Raw genomic sequence first — 14934 nt, 5'->3', positions numbered from 1 at the left:
AAAAGTCTCAAATGTGATTTAATAAAAGGCTGCGGCGAAGAAGAAAGTATTTAGCCTTGATTTAAAAGAACTGAAAGCTGCAGGGACTTTGTATTGATTAATGTGTGAAATGCGCTCAGTATAATATGGATTTATCACAAAAACACACGCATGTGTTTATTATTTTGAAACCCATCAGCCGACTGATCTGGCACGTTTTAATTGTGCGACAGTAATGATGTAAATACCAGCGCATAGTCCTCTATATAGTAATTCCCTATATAGGGAGCAGTGAACGAGTGAGCGATTTCGGACACAGGAGAGGACTCTGATTTTTTCTTTCTTTTTTGTAACATGCCATAATAATTTGGCACAAGATATTTATATCTGTATTAATTTCATGCAAGAGTGTCACACCTGCACGCCTTGGCGTGTGCATCAGATAGACACTTGGGCGCGCTCCGGACAGTGCACATGCCAAGTGATCTCAGAATCAGAATTACTTTATTAATCCCTGGAGGGAAATTCAAAATCTCTTGTGCACGCCGTAAGTGATTCGCATTTGCACAGGATTAAGGCGCAATCAGCGCGCCGATATAAAAACTGTAAAAACGCACTTACTTTGCGAAGTATTGAGTTGTGTTGCTGACACATTACCGAGTATTATTTCCTTGTTTGGTCTCCTGATCCCTGATTTCATGTTCCTCATCCTTGATTCTGCCGAGTCTATGATAGCCTGTTTGTGCCTCGCTTGACCTATTGCCTGTTTCACCGTTTTACGATTTTGCCCACCGTTCTGGATTGTTTACGTGTCTTCACTTGGATTAATAAACACACTTTCTGCACTCCCAACCATCTCTGACAGAATACTTCACACTCCCTGACAAAGAGAAGCACATTCACCTGTTCATACGTCATGTTCAGGAACAAACTAATGTTAATGGTGCTAAAACAGCCACCGTCACATGCGGTTAGAGTCTTGCTCTTGGACTCAACTCGGATCAATACTGGACTCGACTCAAAATTTTTTTAATGACTTGGACTTGAACACTGGGGACTCGAGACTGGACTCGGACTCAAGGTTTAGTGACTCGACTACAACACTGTTCTACGCCATCAGTATATGTTATTTCAGTTTGTTCATATTTTGGAGGAAAGTGTCAGGTGATCACATTTTCAAACCCCAAAACTGGGACCCTTCAGTGTCCCACACATTCCCGCACACACACGGACGCACTTATGCCTGCACCATTAGAGTTTTCATAAAGATGGGGGACAATAATTTCAGCACCTAGCACACCTAGTGACTGCACCCTTCAACGTCATACACAAAAACATAGCTTATTTGAAAACTATATAATAACACAACAATAAACACACTGGTGTTTATTGCACTGGTGTAATACAACATATTTATTGATCATCAAATACCTTTCAAACCACAAGTGTGTGTATTTTTAAGTGTGCACAAATGCTGGCTGCCAGCTTTTTTCCCCAACAAAACAACAAACAAATATCTTAGACTAGCCTATAAATAACTAAAAATAAGTCATAATTGTACACCATAAAATAACTTTAACTTACATCCTCCCAACGCAGTGTCACCAGCTGGTCACAGTGAGTTTTATTGCTGCTCTCAACTCCATAAGTTTCACAGAATCAACTTAAAATGGTGAGTTTACAAAGATTAAAATGTCAATACTTCAAACCACTGTTGCACCTTGCTAACAAGTAACCATGACAGAGCCTTTAAAGAAAGATACGTTGAAGAAGAACACCAGGTGGTAGGCAAAGGTCCCCTCCTGCGCAACCCATTTTAGTTCACTGTCCCTGGCATTTGCCCTACTCAAGTCGGCCGCAACAGTGCTACTTCCCACTTGTAGCCACCACTGATGTTTGTCATGTGATCTTTTGTGTCGGCTTTTCTACCGTGCGAGACCGAAAATGTGCACTTGCAAGTGTGTGCAGAATGCAGCACTTTCATAGCTGGCTACTTCATGAAGAAGCGGGTCAGTCTTCTGGAAGTTTTTAGAAAACACTGACTTTCTCTTCAGCATGATAAACCAAAACTGACAGATTCAATCACACCAAACCACAAGCATCATTGCAACAGCCATTGATTGACACACACACAGCAAGTCAGTGTTGAATTCAGACGTGTGGTGAATTGTTTGTTTTTTGATTGGGTTAGGTAGTAATGGGTGGGACAGAACACAATAAACGTATATGTGAGTGCTGAAAACAAGTATATTATTATTCAGGGGTGTCAAACTCATTTTCACTGAGGGCCACATTACTAAATTTCTCAGTCATCAAGGGCCAAATAGTCACTGAACATCCATTTAAAAAGGGCAACCATGAAATCCGCACAGCAAAATGATTAGTTTATTCAGAAAGTTTTAAACACTGTTTCATTGGGAATCAGGAACACAACGATGAGGTTAATTTCCCATTCATTTCATATCATTCCATTTCAATACGTTTCCAACTTTTTGTTTGATACCTTTTAAAATTGAAACACGAAAAAGAAGAGTGCAGTCAACAATTCACAGTGAATATGTCAGTAGGCTATAAACTCGCCTGTCATCACCAGTGTGGCAGGAAAAACTTAACAAATTGGTTTCAATATGAATATCTCTAAAATTCAACTTCTATACATTTCTCATTCATTCCCAGTATATTCCAGTGTGTTTTGTTTGATGTTTTTAACATATACAGTAGAATTATTAACATTAACGAAAATAAGTGCAATCAACAATTTACATTCAATATAAGAACTTGCCTGAACTCCCCATTCAAAAACTGTGGCAGTAAAAAGTGTGTGTGTGTGTGTGTGTGTGTGTGGAGAGAGAGCCAGACTGGAAGAGAGACTGTGGGGGGAGGGGGGAGAAAAAGAGAAAGCGACTGGGAGAAAGACTGTGGGAGAGACTGTGGGGGGGAGAGAGAGAGACTGTGGGGGGGAGAGAGAAAGAGAGACGGAGAGAGACGGGGAGAGAGACAGAGAGACTCTGGGGGAGAGAGAAAGGCTACGTTTACATTAGACCGTATCTGTCTCATTTTCTTCGCGGATGCACTGTCCGTTTACATTAAACCGCCTGGAAACGCCGGGAAACGGGAATCCGCCAGGGTCCACGTATTCAATCCAGATCGTGTCTGGTCCGGTGCTGTGTAAACATTGAGAATACGCGGATACGCTGTGCTGAGCTCTAGCTGGCGTCTCATTGGACAACGTCACTGTGACATCCACCTTCCTGATTCGCTGGCGTTGGTCATGTGACGCGACTGCTGAAAAACGGCGCGGACTTCCGCCTTGTATCACCTTTCATTAAAGAGTATAAAAGTATGAAAATACTGCAAATACTGATGCAAATACTGCCCATTGTGTAGTTATGATTGTCTTTAGGCTTGCCATCCTTCCACTTGCAAGTGGTAAGTGATGTGTGCTGGGATCACACACACAGCGGCTCAGTCCCGAATCACAGCTTGTTCACTTCACTCGCGTGCTCTGTGAGCTGCGCAAGGCCGGAGTGCGCACCCTCCAGAGGGCACTCGCTGTTCAGGGCGGAGTGATTTGGAGTGCAGGATGCCTGCGGAGCCGAGCGTATCCGTGTATTGGTATTGCTGTGTGCACGCAAATCGTGTATTGGTGTTGCTGTGTGCACACTAATCGTTTTAAAAACGTTAATCTGATGATCCACTGATACGGTCTAATGTAAACATGGGCAAAGACTGGGAGAGAGACTGGGGGAGGAGAGAGAGAGAGAGAGAGAGATTTTAGTGTTTTACAGATATTTGTCAGGACTCGGGAGGCCCAGCTTGAAACCAGGACAGTCACTGTTGGAAAGAGGACAGATATCCACACACATTCACACACTCGTTCGCATTTCAGCCAGTTCACTTACAGACATGTTTGGGGTTTTTTCCCTCTAATCTGTCAACAAAGGCAGGGAAAAAGAAAGGAGTGTGTGTGTATAAAACAGCGTAACAGGAAACCCCATGGACAGCAATAATTTTTTAAATTTAAATTCGTTTTTTGTTAAGCGTGAGTCTCTCTTATTCCACTAGGGGGCAAAATGGAGCAATCAACTCAACGTGCTAATGATCTCATCTCATCATCTCTAGCTGCTCTATCCTGTTCTACAGGGTCGCAGGCAAGCTGGAGCCTATCCCAGCTGACTACGGGCGAAAGGCGGGGTACACCCTGGACAAGTCGCCAGGTCATCACAGGGCTGACACATAGACACAGACAACCATTTACACTCACATTCACACCTACGGTCAATTTAGAGTCACCAGTTAACCTAACCTGCATGTCTTTGGACTGTGGGGGAAACCGGAGCACCCGGAGGAAACCCACGCGGACACGGGGAGAACATGCAAACTCCACACAGAAAGGCCCTCACCAGCCACGGGGCTCGAACCCGGACCTTCTTGCTGTGAGGCGACAGCGCTAACCACTACACCACCGTGCTGCCCACGTGCTAATGATGTAAATCTTAATTAACAAGCTAAACATTGAACACTGTAAATGTGTCTTTTTCCAAAAGAGCAAAATTAGGGGTTTGACATCAACCAGACACCACAAATCCATCATTCAGTAACACTGCAGTGTGTTCATGTGGGGTGGAGGAGAAATAGTGTGTTCAGTTCAGTTTGTGCATTCAGAAGGGATCTCGCAGATAAATTAACCCATTTAAGAGGAGTTATTGTCTTCTTGCCTATACCTGGGAAAGTACATTGAATGGATTTATAATTATCACTAAACAAATTCACAGGTTTTAGTAAATCTCAATTAAATGGTCTGGGGAGTTGAGATGTTTTTTCGAAAAATAGAAGATGAATTCTGATCTTTTCATACTGAGTAGATGGGGGGAAAAGTTGTGGTCAGAGTGAGTTGAAGTGCCTCTTCCCCTTCACTCCTGTAGCTCTTCCCTGAAGCTTCCTCACTGACGAGCTAAGCTTTGTGAACAGAGATCAAGTTTCCTCGTGAAGATCCTCCACATTCACTTCTGTAAGTTTCTTTCCTTTAGCTACATCACTGATCATAGTTAATGAGTACATTCATGAATTGATAGATTTGTGTTTTGGTTTCTTTTTGCGAGATCTTGTGTGCTGTGGAGCTGCAGAAGGTTTCGTAGAGAAGTCGGTGAATTTGGTACAAAATGTGATTCTAAATCGTGAGGTGTCTGTAAAAGATGTGTTCTGGTTCCTGATGAAGCCGTCAGAACCTCCAGTGTTTATATTACACTCTTTCTCAAGCAGAGCCACGAGTGCAGACTACAGTAACATGACCTTCAGCAAGACTTTCTCACTGCAATATAACAGCAGATTGTTGATAGTTAATATCAGTACTAATGAATTAGGAGTGTATTATTGTATTCAAACTGGTTCACCTCCCAACATCAGTAGTGGAATCAGACTTTACATCCAGAATCACTCAGCTGGTGAGTTTATTTATTATATTTACAGGAAATGTTCATGTGATAAATCAATCCTTCATTATAATTGAAGTGATTGATTTATTTAATGATGAATTCCAAGCTATGTGATGTTTCTTGTGTTTCCAGAGAACCAGAATCAGACAGCTGATGAAGATGAAAGGATCAGACTCTGGAGAAATCTCTTCATCATGTTGGGAATGATGAACTGTGTTGCAGTCGTTGCAGTGACAGGTGAGTTATAGATCATTTCCTCTGTCCAGTGTCGAGAGCAACGTTAATATAGTCTACACTCACTGAATTCAGCTCAGGTTTAATCACTTCTGTTGGAAGGTTTTAATCATAAACATTCCTATATTTTGTAATTATTGTTTAAGCGTTTTATAATTAATTTGAGAAAATGATTGTCATATGGCCCTGAGGGTGAGTGGAACACTGGAGCGCAGACAGGCAGGAAATGATGTACAACACAGTCCTTTTATTAATATTTTTGCATTTCAGCGTAACGTTGGGTTTATCACCTACATGCATGCACACATGATCTGGTCAGGAGACAGCCACCTCTTTGTTCTCTCCCTCCTATTCTCTGCTCTGTCATCACTGCAACACACACACGCAAAATATCAATTAACAACAGGTGTGATCACTTTGCCATTCACTTTCCCTGACCCTGCCCTTTATTCACAAACTGATGCTTGACCATGCCCCTGCTGCCACTCAACTCAGGCCGGGGAGCTGTCCAGCCCGCAGCTGACTCCACCCCCGATGGGAAAGAAAGTCCGCCATCACCATCTGTGCCCCTGGCCTGTTGTCCACAATGAATTTGAAAGACTGGAGGGCTAGATACTAAAAGGTGATCCGCGCATTGACATTTTTCATGCAGTGGAGCCACTGGAGTGGGACATGATCCAAACAGAGGGTGAAAGAGCACCCCAGCAGGTAGTACCAGAGGGTGAGGACTGTCCACTTGATGGCCAGATACTCCTTCTTAGTGGTGTTGTACTTACTTTCACACATCGAGAGCTTGCAGCTCATGTACAGTACCAGACATTCCTCTCCCTCCACCTCCTGGGACTGAACAGCCCCAGCACTCTGCAAAAATAAAAGGGAGAAGAAAGTCAAGGGAGTGTAAAAGTGGGCCCCCCCCACAGTGCAGTCTTTACCCTTGTGAACGCCTGTTGCTACTGCTCTGTCCACTGGACTGGATCTGGTGCTCCTTTTTAGTGAGATCAGTCAGCGGGCTGATGTCCAAATAGTTAAGTATAAACCTGCGATAGTAGCCAGCCAGCCCCAGGAACTGTCTCAATCCATTTTTGGTCTTGGTCCTCAGACAGGCTGTAATCGCTACAGTTTTGTCAATTTGGGGACACACCTGCCCATGACCCAAGTGGAAACCCAGATACCATACTTCTACCCGCTCAATCGCATACTTCATCAGGTTAGCCATGAGGCCTGTATGCCTCAGCAACTCCAGGATAGCCCTGAGGTGTTTTAGGTACCACAGTCAATCATTGCTATATACACAGGGTGGGCCAAAAGTAGGTATGCACTGTTTTGTGTACTGATATGTGTAAAGCATATACCTACTTTTGGCCCACCCTGTATAATGATGTCGTCTAGGTAGGTGGTGGCATGTGGATGAAGGATTTTGTCCATGTGGCGTAAGCCAAACAGTGTGGAAAAGGCTATTTTTTTTTCTTGGTATAGAGGAGTCAAGGGGATCTGCTAATATCACTTTGTCAAATACAGTGTCAAATAAAAGCAAACAGCGCCTAACCAATCAAGCAACTCATGAATGCAAGGCATTGGGTATGCGTTGAATTTAGACATTGTGTTGACTTTTCTATAGTCCACACAGAATCGGACCAACCCATCGGTCTTGGGGACCAAGACCACTAGGCTGCTCCAGTCACTGTGTGACTCCTCGAATACTCCCATTTCAAGCATGGCCTTGAGTTTGTCCTGAACCACCACTTTCTTGTGTTTAGGCAAGTGGTATGGGCAGCTACACACCACCACCCCAGGGGTGTCTCAATGTGATGTTCTGTGAGCTGGGTGCACCCAGGAAGGGGTGAGAACACATTGGAACACACATTTTTTCCACTTTCCGGTTGAGAGTACGCCGTGCTCATTCTGGCTGCCGCTTCTCACCAGAGCTTTTTATTGTATTTTATTTCCATTTTTTATTATTTATTTGTTTTGTTTGTTTTTGTTTGTGTAGTTTGATGTTTTTGTTTGAGTGTTTTTGTCCGCCGGTGGTGGTGTAGCTCCAGACCCAGTTTTGGGTGTCAGCTCCCTTCAGGCCTTGGTTCGCCACGGGTGATGCCTGTGCTCCTAGCTATGGACTGCAGTGAGCTCGTTGCTCATTTTAACATCGTGGTTATCCAGTGCTCTGTGCAGCAGTGCTTTTGTGCTTGGACTGATGTTTCGAGCGATGTTGCTCGGTGGCGTCGCAGCAGCTGTGTAGGCAGTTTGGGACATACCAGTGCTCTGCATGGCGGTGCTTCTGTACTCGCTTTGTGGATCCATGGCGTGGTGTTCCGAGTGATGTTGCCTGGCGGTGTCGCAGCAGCTGTGCTGGTGGTGTAGGACTTGTTTTCGTGCGCCTTTTGGTGGGACTGTGGCTGCTACACCATTGGAATGACATCCTGACCTCTATTTGGTGGACTTTTTTTTTTCTCCCTATAATTGTAAAGCGACTTTGGGTTTTGAGAAAGGCACTATATGAATTGAAATTATTATTATTATTATTATTATTATTGGAAAACTCCACTTGCAACTTGGTAACCCCCGTGAGTTGGGCTGGTCAGAGGTGATCTGTACAGGGGACCAGAGTGGCTCAAGTGGTTACTTTTGTTTTTACCTCTGGCCCCAGCTCCACCCTCTCCAGAACTACCATCACCAATATCACAGGGACCCCTTTGTTCCAATGTTTTAAGAGGTTGAAGTGGTATATTTGTAGCACCCCGCCCCATCCGTTCACCTCACCTCATAGTCAATGTCCCCAATTCACCATGTGACCTCAAAGGGCCCTTGCCACTTAGTGAGTAATTTTGAGCTCAAAGTGGGTAATAATATGAGTACTTTATGTCCTGGTGTTAATTCTCTAAGGCACTCACCCCTGTTGTACACCCGGGCCTGTCATTCTTGCACCTGCCATAAATTCTCCTGGGTTAAATGACAGAGTGTGTGGAACTTTGTGCACAGGTTGAGAATGTATTAAATTTCATTTTAACTGTTTGAAGGTCCCTCCTCCCAATTTTCCCTCAGCACATCCAAAATGCCACTTTTGTTTTTACCTCTGGCCCCAGCTCCACCTTCTCCAGAACTACCATCACCAATGCCACATGGACCCCTTTGTTCCAATGTTTTAAGAGGTTGAGGTGTTATATTTGTAGCGTACATAATATTATTATATTATATTTCCCCATATAATAATTAAAATGGGGGGAAAACCCCGTGGATGCTTGCGGGACCTCTTGTACTGTGAGTCACAGGGGTTTGAGCTATTTATCCCAATTATGCGTGTCCTCACTGACGAATAAAGTTTTTAAGAGTTTGGTAAAACCATTTGACCAAGCCATCTATTTGTGGGTGATAAACGCTGGTGCGGATGTATTTAACCCCCACTAACTCAAAGTTCTTGAAGTGTGCGTGACATGAATGTAGTGCCTTGGTCAGTCAGGATTTCTTTGGAAATGCTGACTCAGGAGATAATTTTAAACAGTGCCTCTGCCACATTCCAGATATCGCGTTGCGTAGTCCACTAGGACTAAATAAAGCAATATCCTCGTGCTGACGGATCTAATGGCCCGACGAGTTCCATACCAATTCTCTAAAAGGGGGTCTTTATCAGGGGAAGAGGATGCAAGGCTGCCTTTGGAGTGGCTGTTGGATTCACCAGCTGGCATTTGTGGCATGCTGCACACCACCTATGGACATCCCCGCGAATCCCTGGCCAATAGAACCGGGCCATTATTCAGGCTAGTGTCTTATCCTGACCTAAATGTCCAGCCATAGGATCAAAGTGAGCCGCATGGAATACGAGCTCCCTATGGCTCTTTGGGTTTAATGATTGCATTATCTTCTGATGGGTCTGAATGTCCTGCATCACTTGGCATAACCTATCTTTTAATAATTGCAAAGTACGGGAAGGAGAGTGTTGCCTTTGCCTGCAGAGGCTGACCTTCAACTACTCTCACTTGGTCAAAAGCATGATACAGAGTTTCATCTTGTGTTTGTTCTAAAGGGAAATCCTTGAGGGAATCCCCAAGAGAGAGAGGAGAGGCAGGCCACTCCCCTCCCTCCGTATCGCTCTGACATGGTGCTGACACGGACGACTCTGAGACAGCTTCCCCAGACGATGCCACACTGCGGTCCCCCCATGACATGCAGCACGGAATGTCATGGGGGAATAGTAGGACCTGCCCACTACTACATGCTCCATTAAACATTTGAACGCTGACCAATCAGTGGGTGGGTGAGGCACAGGTTAACTGCCGCTTCTACACTATGTTTTATTCCCTGAAATTGAATGTGGATGGACACTAGTGGATATTCATAAACATCCCTGTGCACACACAAAACCTTCACCAATCGTGCTTCCCCTAGAGCCTCACCTGGAACCAGGCTTTGGTGGATTGAGGTCTGATCACGGGCGATTGCTCTAAGACAATGAGGGAGGCTCAGCCTCCTCTAAAAATGACAAACATCGTGTAGGATGAATTGCGCTAGGCTTATGTTATAGCCGACCTTATAACATTGCTATTTCAGATCCAGAATCATAGAAATATGTGCTCAACCCAACTACAGTGCGAAATCATTCCGTTATAACTTTCCCCAGTTCACCTAATGTGTGCGTGAGTTTTTCCCCCTCGTGACAGCGCGATGCAGCCCAGCCTCAGTGGATTGGGAGCTATGTGCTTGTCAATCTCAAAATGCAAGACGATTATTGGACAAATACTGTGAAAATGCCCACCCACGGAGTCTCATGGACTCCCAGCCTCAGTGGACTTCAATGGCATTTGGGAGCTATGCGCTTTTCAATATCAAAATGCAAGACGGTTATTGGACAAATACTGCGAAAATGCCCACCCATGGACTCCGAGCCTCACATGGGAGGGACATGGCAGTTTCCGCAAGGAGACTGGTGATTGGTGAAAGCGGCCGGATATTTTCTTTGATTGACAGCTCGTTTCAACTATAGACAGGCAGCTGTACAGTGTTGCCAGATTGGGTGGTTTTAAGTGCATTTTGGCGGGTTTTGAACATATTTTGGGCTGGATAACGTCAGCAGTATCTGGCAACATCAGTTCAGTCCCATGCGGATTCACAAGTGCTGTGGTGTATTGTAAGAGATCCGCTTACATTTTGATTTCATTCATTACATACGGTTTCTACCAGCTTTTTTAGTTTGTATATATTTTCATTGTAAATAAAGTGTAAATATAGTGTTGTCAAGTTTGCTATCTTAGTTCCAGAAATTTTGTTTATTTGAGTGACTGAACTTGAACTTGAGGGGGCTAGTCAGCTAGCAAGAAAGCTGCGCACGGATGCCAAGCATTGCTGACTTAATTTTGGCGAAGCCATTTGCCAGTCTTCCTTTCGAGGAAAAAATTAAAATTAAAGAGGAGGGTAGACCAACGCCTCAAATTGACTTGGTGAAAAAGGTAGGGAATAATACTCGTTCCTTTCAGCTCTCCTGGTATGAGAAAGTGAATTGGCTCACAGCAAGTGACCCACATCAACAACAGTAAATAGGCTACTTTAGTAATATGTCATGGATGGACCAAAAATATAGAATCTATTTAAAATGTTTATGCTGAGTATATTATATTGGAATATATGTTTTTCTGGATATGAATTAAACACAGCTACAATTTGGAAAACATTTTTAAACAAAAACACAGCCAAGGTCAATTTTTAAACAACATGCCACAATTTTAAAATATAAAATGTTAAAATATAACCCCCCCCCCAACACCACCATCATGTATATTGGACCAGTGGCAGCTGCTGGTTTTTAAAACAGGGGAAGCCCATTTTACGCATTCATCGTAATACCTGTAGGCCGGATATCAAAGCATAGAAAGGTGTGCCCCATTAGCATAGTGAACTAGACAACCCCACCTAGTGGCAGAAAGTATTTTTGCTTGTACATTTCATGTTATAGTCTGGCTTGCCAGGCTAGTGCCTCATATCCTTAATCAAAAATATCAAACATCCAAAAATCACTGGCTATTCAACGAAGAGCCTTGAACATCATACCCTGATATGCAACACAGAGTCTTTAACACAACACCCAGCTGTGCAACACATCCTTGAACATCTTCTGCAACACAGTCTGGAAATTCATAACCAGGTAGGCTATGCAACACACAGAACCTTGAATATTATACCCAGGTATAACCTATAACACAGAGCCCACCATTCTCTTAACATTACTGAACAATATACACACTTCACATTCATGAACATTATATGATGCACACTATTTATACACATTCTGCCCTCCACTCCTTTTCCAGAAAATGGTCTGTGACCCTGTCATACCAGCTGGTTGTGCTTTCCAGAGACTTCACCAATTTCTGTTAGCAGCTAGCACTGCAGATCCCAATAAGGCTCAAGCTAGCCTACAACCAGATTGAACTACAAATGAAATAAACGAGTGAATTCGCGAATGATCAAACTGATAGAATGGATGAAAGTTAACGGAGCACAACGAGTAATATTTACATTTATTTGCAGAGTAATGTACAGAGACATCAATGAGAAGAAACGTTTATATGAAAAGAAATTCGGACAGCACTTTGGCACACAACTACACTTTCTCGACATCCGCTAGGGACTGATCATGCTTCCGTGTTCCTCGCCGACGCCAAAGTACAGAGCCCGCCCTCCTCATGTCTTTCAAACACTACCTCCAATAATCCTTCATCAGCCCGGCTTCTTGTCCCTCCCACTGTCTCGTTTAGTCCCAAAGAAGCCCGGCTTCCCTGGAAGTGACGATTTTGTCGATTTTAACCAATAACAACTAGCCAAAATTGGCTGTTCAGAGCCGTCTCATAGACTGCAACGGATACCCGGCTGCCAGCGCATAGAGCCCATTGAAATAAGAAAGGTTACAGCCCGTGTTGCCAGATTGGGCAGTTTTAAGTGCATTTTGGCGGGTTTTGAACATATTTTGGCTGGAAAACGTCAGCAGTATCTGGCAACGCTGGTTACAGCCTGGCAGCAAAGGTGATTCTCGTAGCAAACTGCAAGTTCGTCAGACATCACTCAAATAAGTTACAGGATAGTTATGAACATAAATACAATCTTGGGCATATATTATGTTATGCAAGTTATTGTTTTAATGAGAATTCAACGTCATAGATGCCGCAGTTTGGGGAGAGAATTTTAGGGGAAGCTCAGCTTCCCTTGTTGTCTCTGAGAAATCGCCCCTGTATTGGACAGTAGGCTAATGGGCCAAAAGAACCTGTTATTTCACAGTTTGTGACCCTGCCAACAATCAGCCAGATCAGAGGCAAGAGTATGGGCAAAACTGATGTGTTTTTCTTTTAAAATCTGGAAATATCATAACCGACCAGCCTCCCCTGTTTGAAAGACTACCAGCCGCCACTGGGTCTGATTATAGCTGGAATCCACCAACGCATGATATGCATCCCCTTGAATATTCACTGGTATGTGATACACTCTAGCCTGATTGAGGGTGGTCTCTGGCGCATCGGGGATCTGGACCACAGCCTCCACCTCCATTGCTTGGCACTGGTCCTGGAAATGCCCAGGCTCCCCGCAGCGCCAGCATATTGGCCCAGGCTTTACTTCTGCACCAGCGATTCAGAGATCACTCACCTGAGGGGGAGAATACACAGACACAGAAGGGGAGTGCAGGGGCCACCACAGAGGGTCAGCCCCCGTTTCCGTGGTGCGGGGACAGGAAGAGGGGGTGTATAGACAGAGAGAGAGAAAAGGGGCAGAACGTCCGCCTGCCACTGGAACTGCTGCCAAATGGTCCTCTGCTAATTCGATTGCACGATCCAGCAACGCTAGGTGGTGGCACTGAACACACACTGCTCTCCCTTCTGGCAGCCGCGTGATGAACTGCTCCAGCACCACCACATCAATGATCCCCTCGGCGTCATGGTCTTCTGCCCTCAGTCACCACCGGCAGGCGTCCCGGAGCTGTTAACCAAAAGCGAACAGCCAGACGACTTCCCCCAGTGTCGGCGGGCAGAAGTGCTAACGGTGTTGCTCTGGGGTGCAGCCGACATGCTGCAAGATGGCTCACTTCAAGTAGGCATAGTTGAGCTGACTGTCGACAGGGAGTTGTTGGGCTGCGAGCTGGACTTCTCCAGTCAGGAGCGGCAGAAGATGAGTCGCGTGTTGCTCAACCAGCCACCCCCACACTTCTACAGCTTGCTCAAAGAGCGCGAGGAAGGCTTCTGGGTAATCGTGAGGCCCCATCTTCACAGGGGTGACATAGGGAAGGTCCACAGATGTAGTGGCAGAGGACCCCGCCGACACGAGCAGGTGCCGGAACGCCTGGCAATCTTCCTACTAAGCCTGCAGCAAGGTCTTGAAGCGCTGTTCCTGTTCCTTGCGCAGAGTAATGAGTGCTTGGTGTTGACTTTGCTGGGTGGCGGCAAGGGCATGGACGAGGTGTTTGAAAAGGGGGGACTCCATGAGCAGTTCGCTTCAGTCTCCCGGGCTTCGGCACCAGTGTTGTATGTCCCTAAGGGTGGGTGGAACACTGAAGCGCAGACAGGTGGGAAATGATGTACAACACAGTCCTTTTATTAATATTTTTGCTTTTCAGCATAACACTGAGTTCATCACATACACATATACACACGCACACAGGATCTGGTCGGGAGACAGCCACCTCTTTGCTCTCTCCCTCCTTTTCTCTGCTCTGTCATGACTGCAACACACACACACACACACAACACCAATTAACAACAAGTGTGATCAATTTGCCACTCACTTTCCCTGGCCCCAGCCTCCATTCACAAACCGACGCTTGACCATGGCCCCACTGCCACAATGATTTATGGAGTAGAATAATAAAAATATGCATTTGAGCTCAGAAGTTTACATTCACTCATTATGACCATGAAGGTCATGGTAATGTTGGGCTTTCAATGGGTGTATGGATATATTTGACCATGTGTGCTTAATTTTGACATTGTTGATTTCAGCAAACCCAAAATGAGTTAAATCTCATGCACCAATTTTTTTTCTATTAAAGATGCATTTTGTGGGGAGGCATAGTGGTGTAGTGGTTAGCGCTGTTGCCTCACAGCAAGAAGGTCCGGGTTCGAGCCCCGTGGCCAACGAGGGCCTTTCTGTGCGGAGTTTGCATGTTCTCCCCGTGTCTGCGTGGGTTTCCTCCGGGTGCTCCGGTTTCCCCCACAGTCCAAAGACATGCAGGTTAGGTTAACTGGTGACTCTAAATTGACCATAGGTGTGAATGTGAGTGTGAATGGTTGTCCGTGTCTATGTGTCAGCCCTGTGA

The 14934-nt window shown here is 44.9% G+C and overlaps 1 protein-coding gene across 2 annotated transcripts in view; it reads left to right on the top strand.

Annotated features, from left to right (window-relative positions):
- Window positions 1-10196, top strand: part of LOC132875033 (CD276 antigen-like) — a 33029-nt gene extending 22833 nt beyond the window's left edge. Inside the window, exons 6-8 of one of the 2 annotated variants that reach the window (XM_060911613.1) lie at window positions 4905-5423; window positions 5547-5651; window positions 9667-10196. In XM_060911613.1, the coding sequence (XP_060767596.1) occupies window positions 4905-4929 (25 nt within the window). In that variant the 3' untranslated portion in view covers window positions 4930-5423; window positions 5547-5651; window positions 9667-10196. Of the gene's footprint in view, window positions 1-4904; window positions 5424-5546; window positions 6483-9666 lie in introns of those variants that run through there. The other variant, XM_060911612.1, reaches the window with a different exon arrangement.
- Window positions 10197-14934: the final 4738 nt, after the last annotated feature.

The sequence above is a fragment of the Neoarius graeffei genome, chromosome 27, assembly GCF_027579695.1.
Source record: "Neoarius graeffei isolate fNeoGra1 chromosome 27, fNeoGra1.pri, whole genome shotgun sequence".
Taxonomy (NCBI): Eukaryota; Metazoa; Chordata; class Actinopteri; order Siluriformes; family Ariidae; genus Neoarius; species Neoarius graeffei.
Note: the sequence above shows the minus strand (reverse complement) of the source record. Positions and strands in the feature narration are given on the sequence as shown.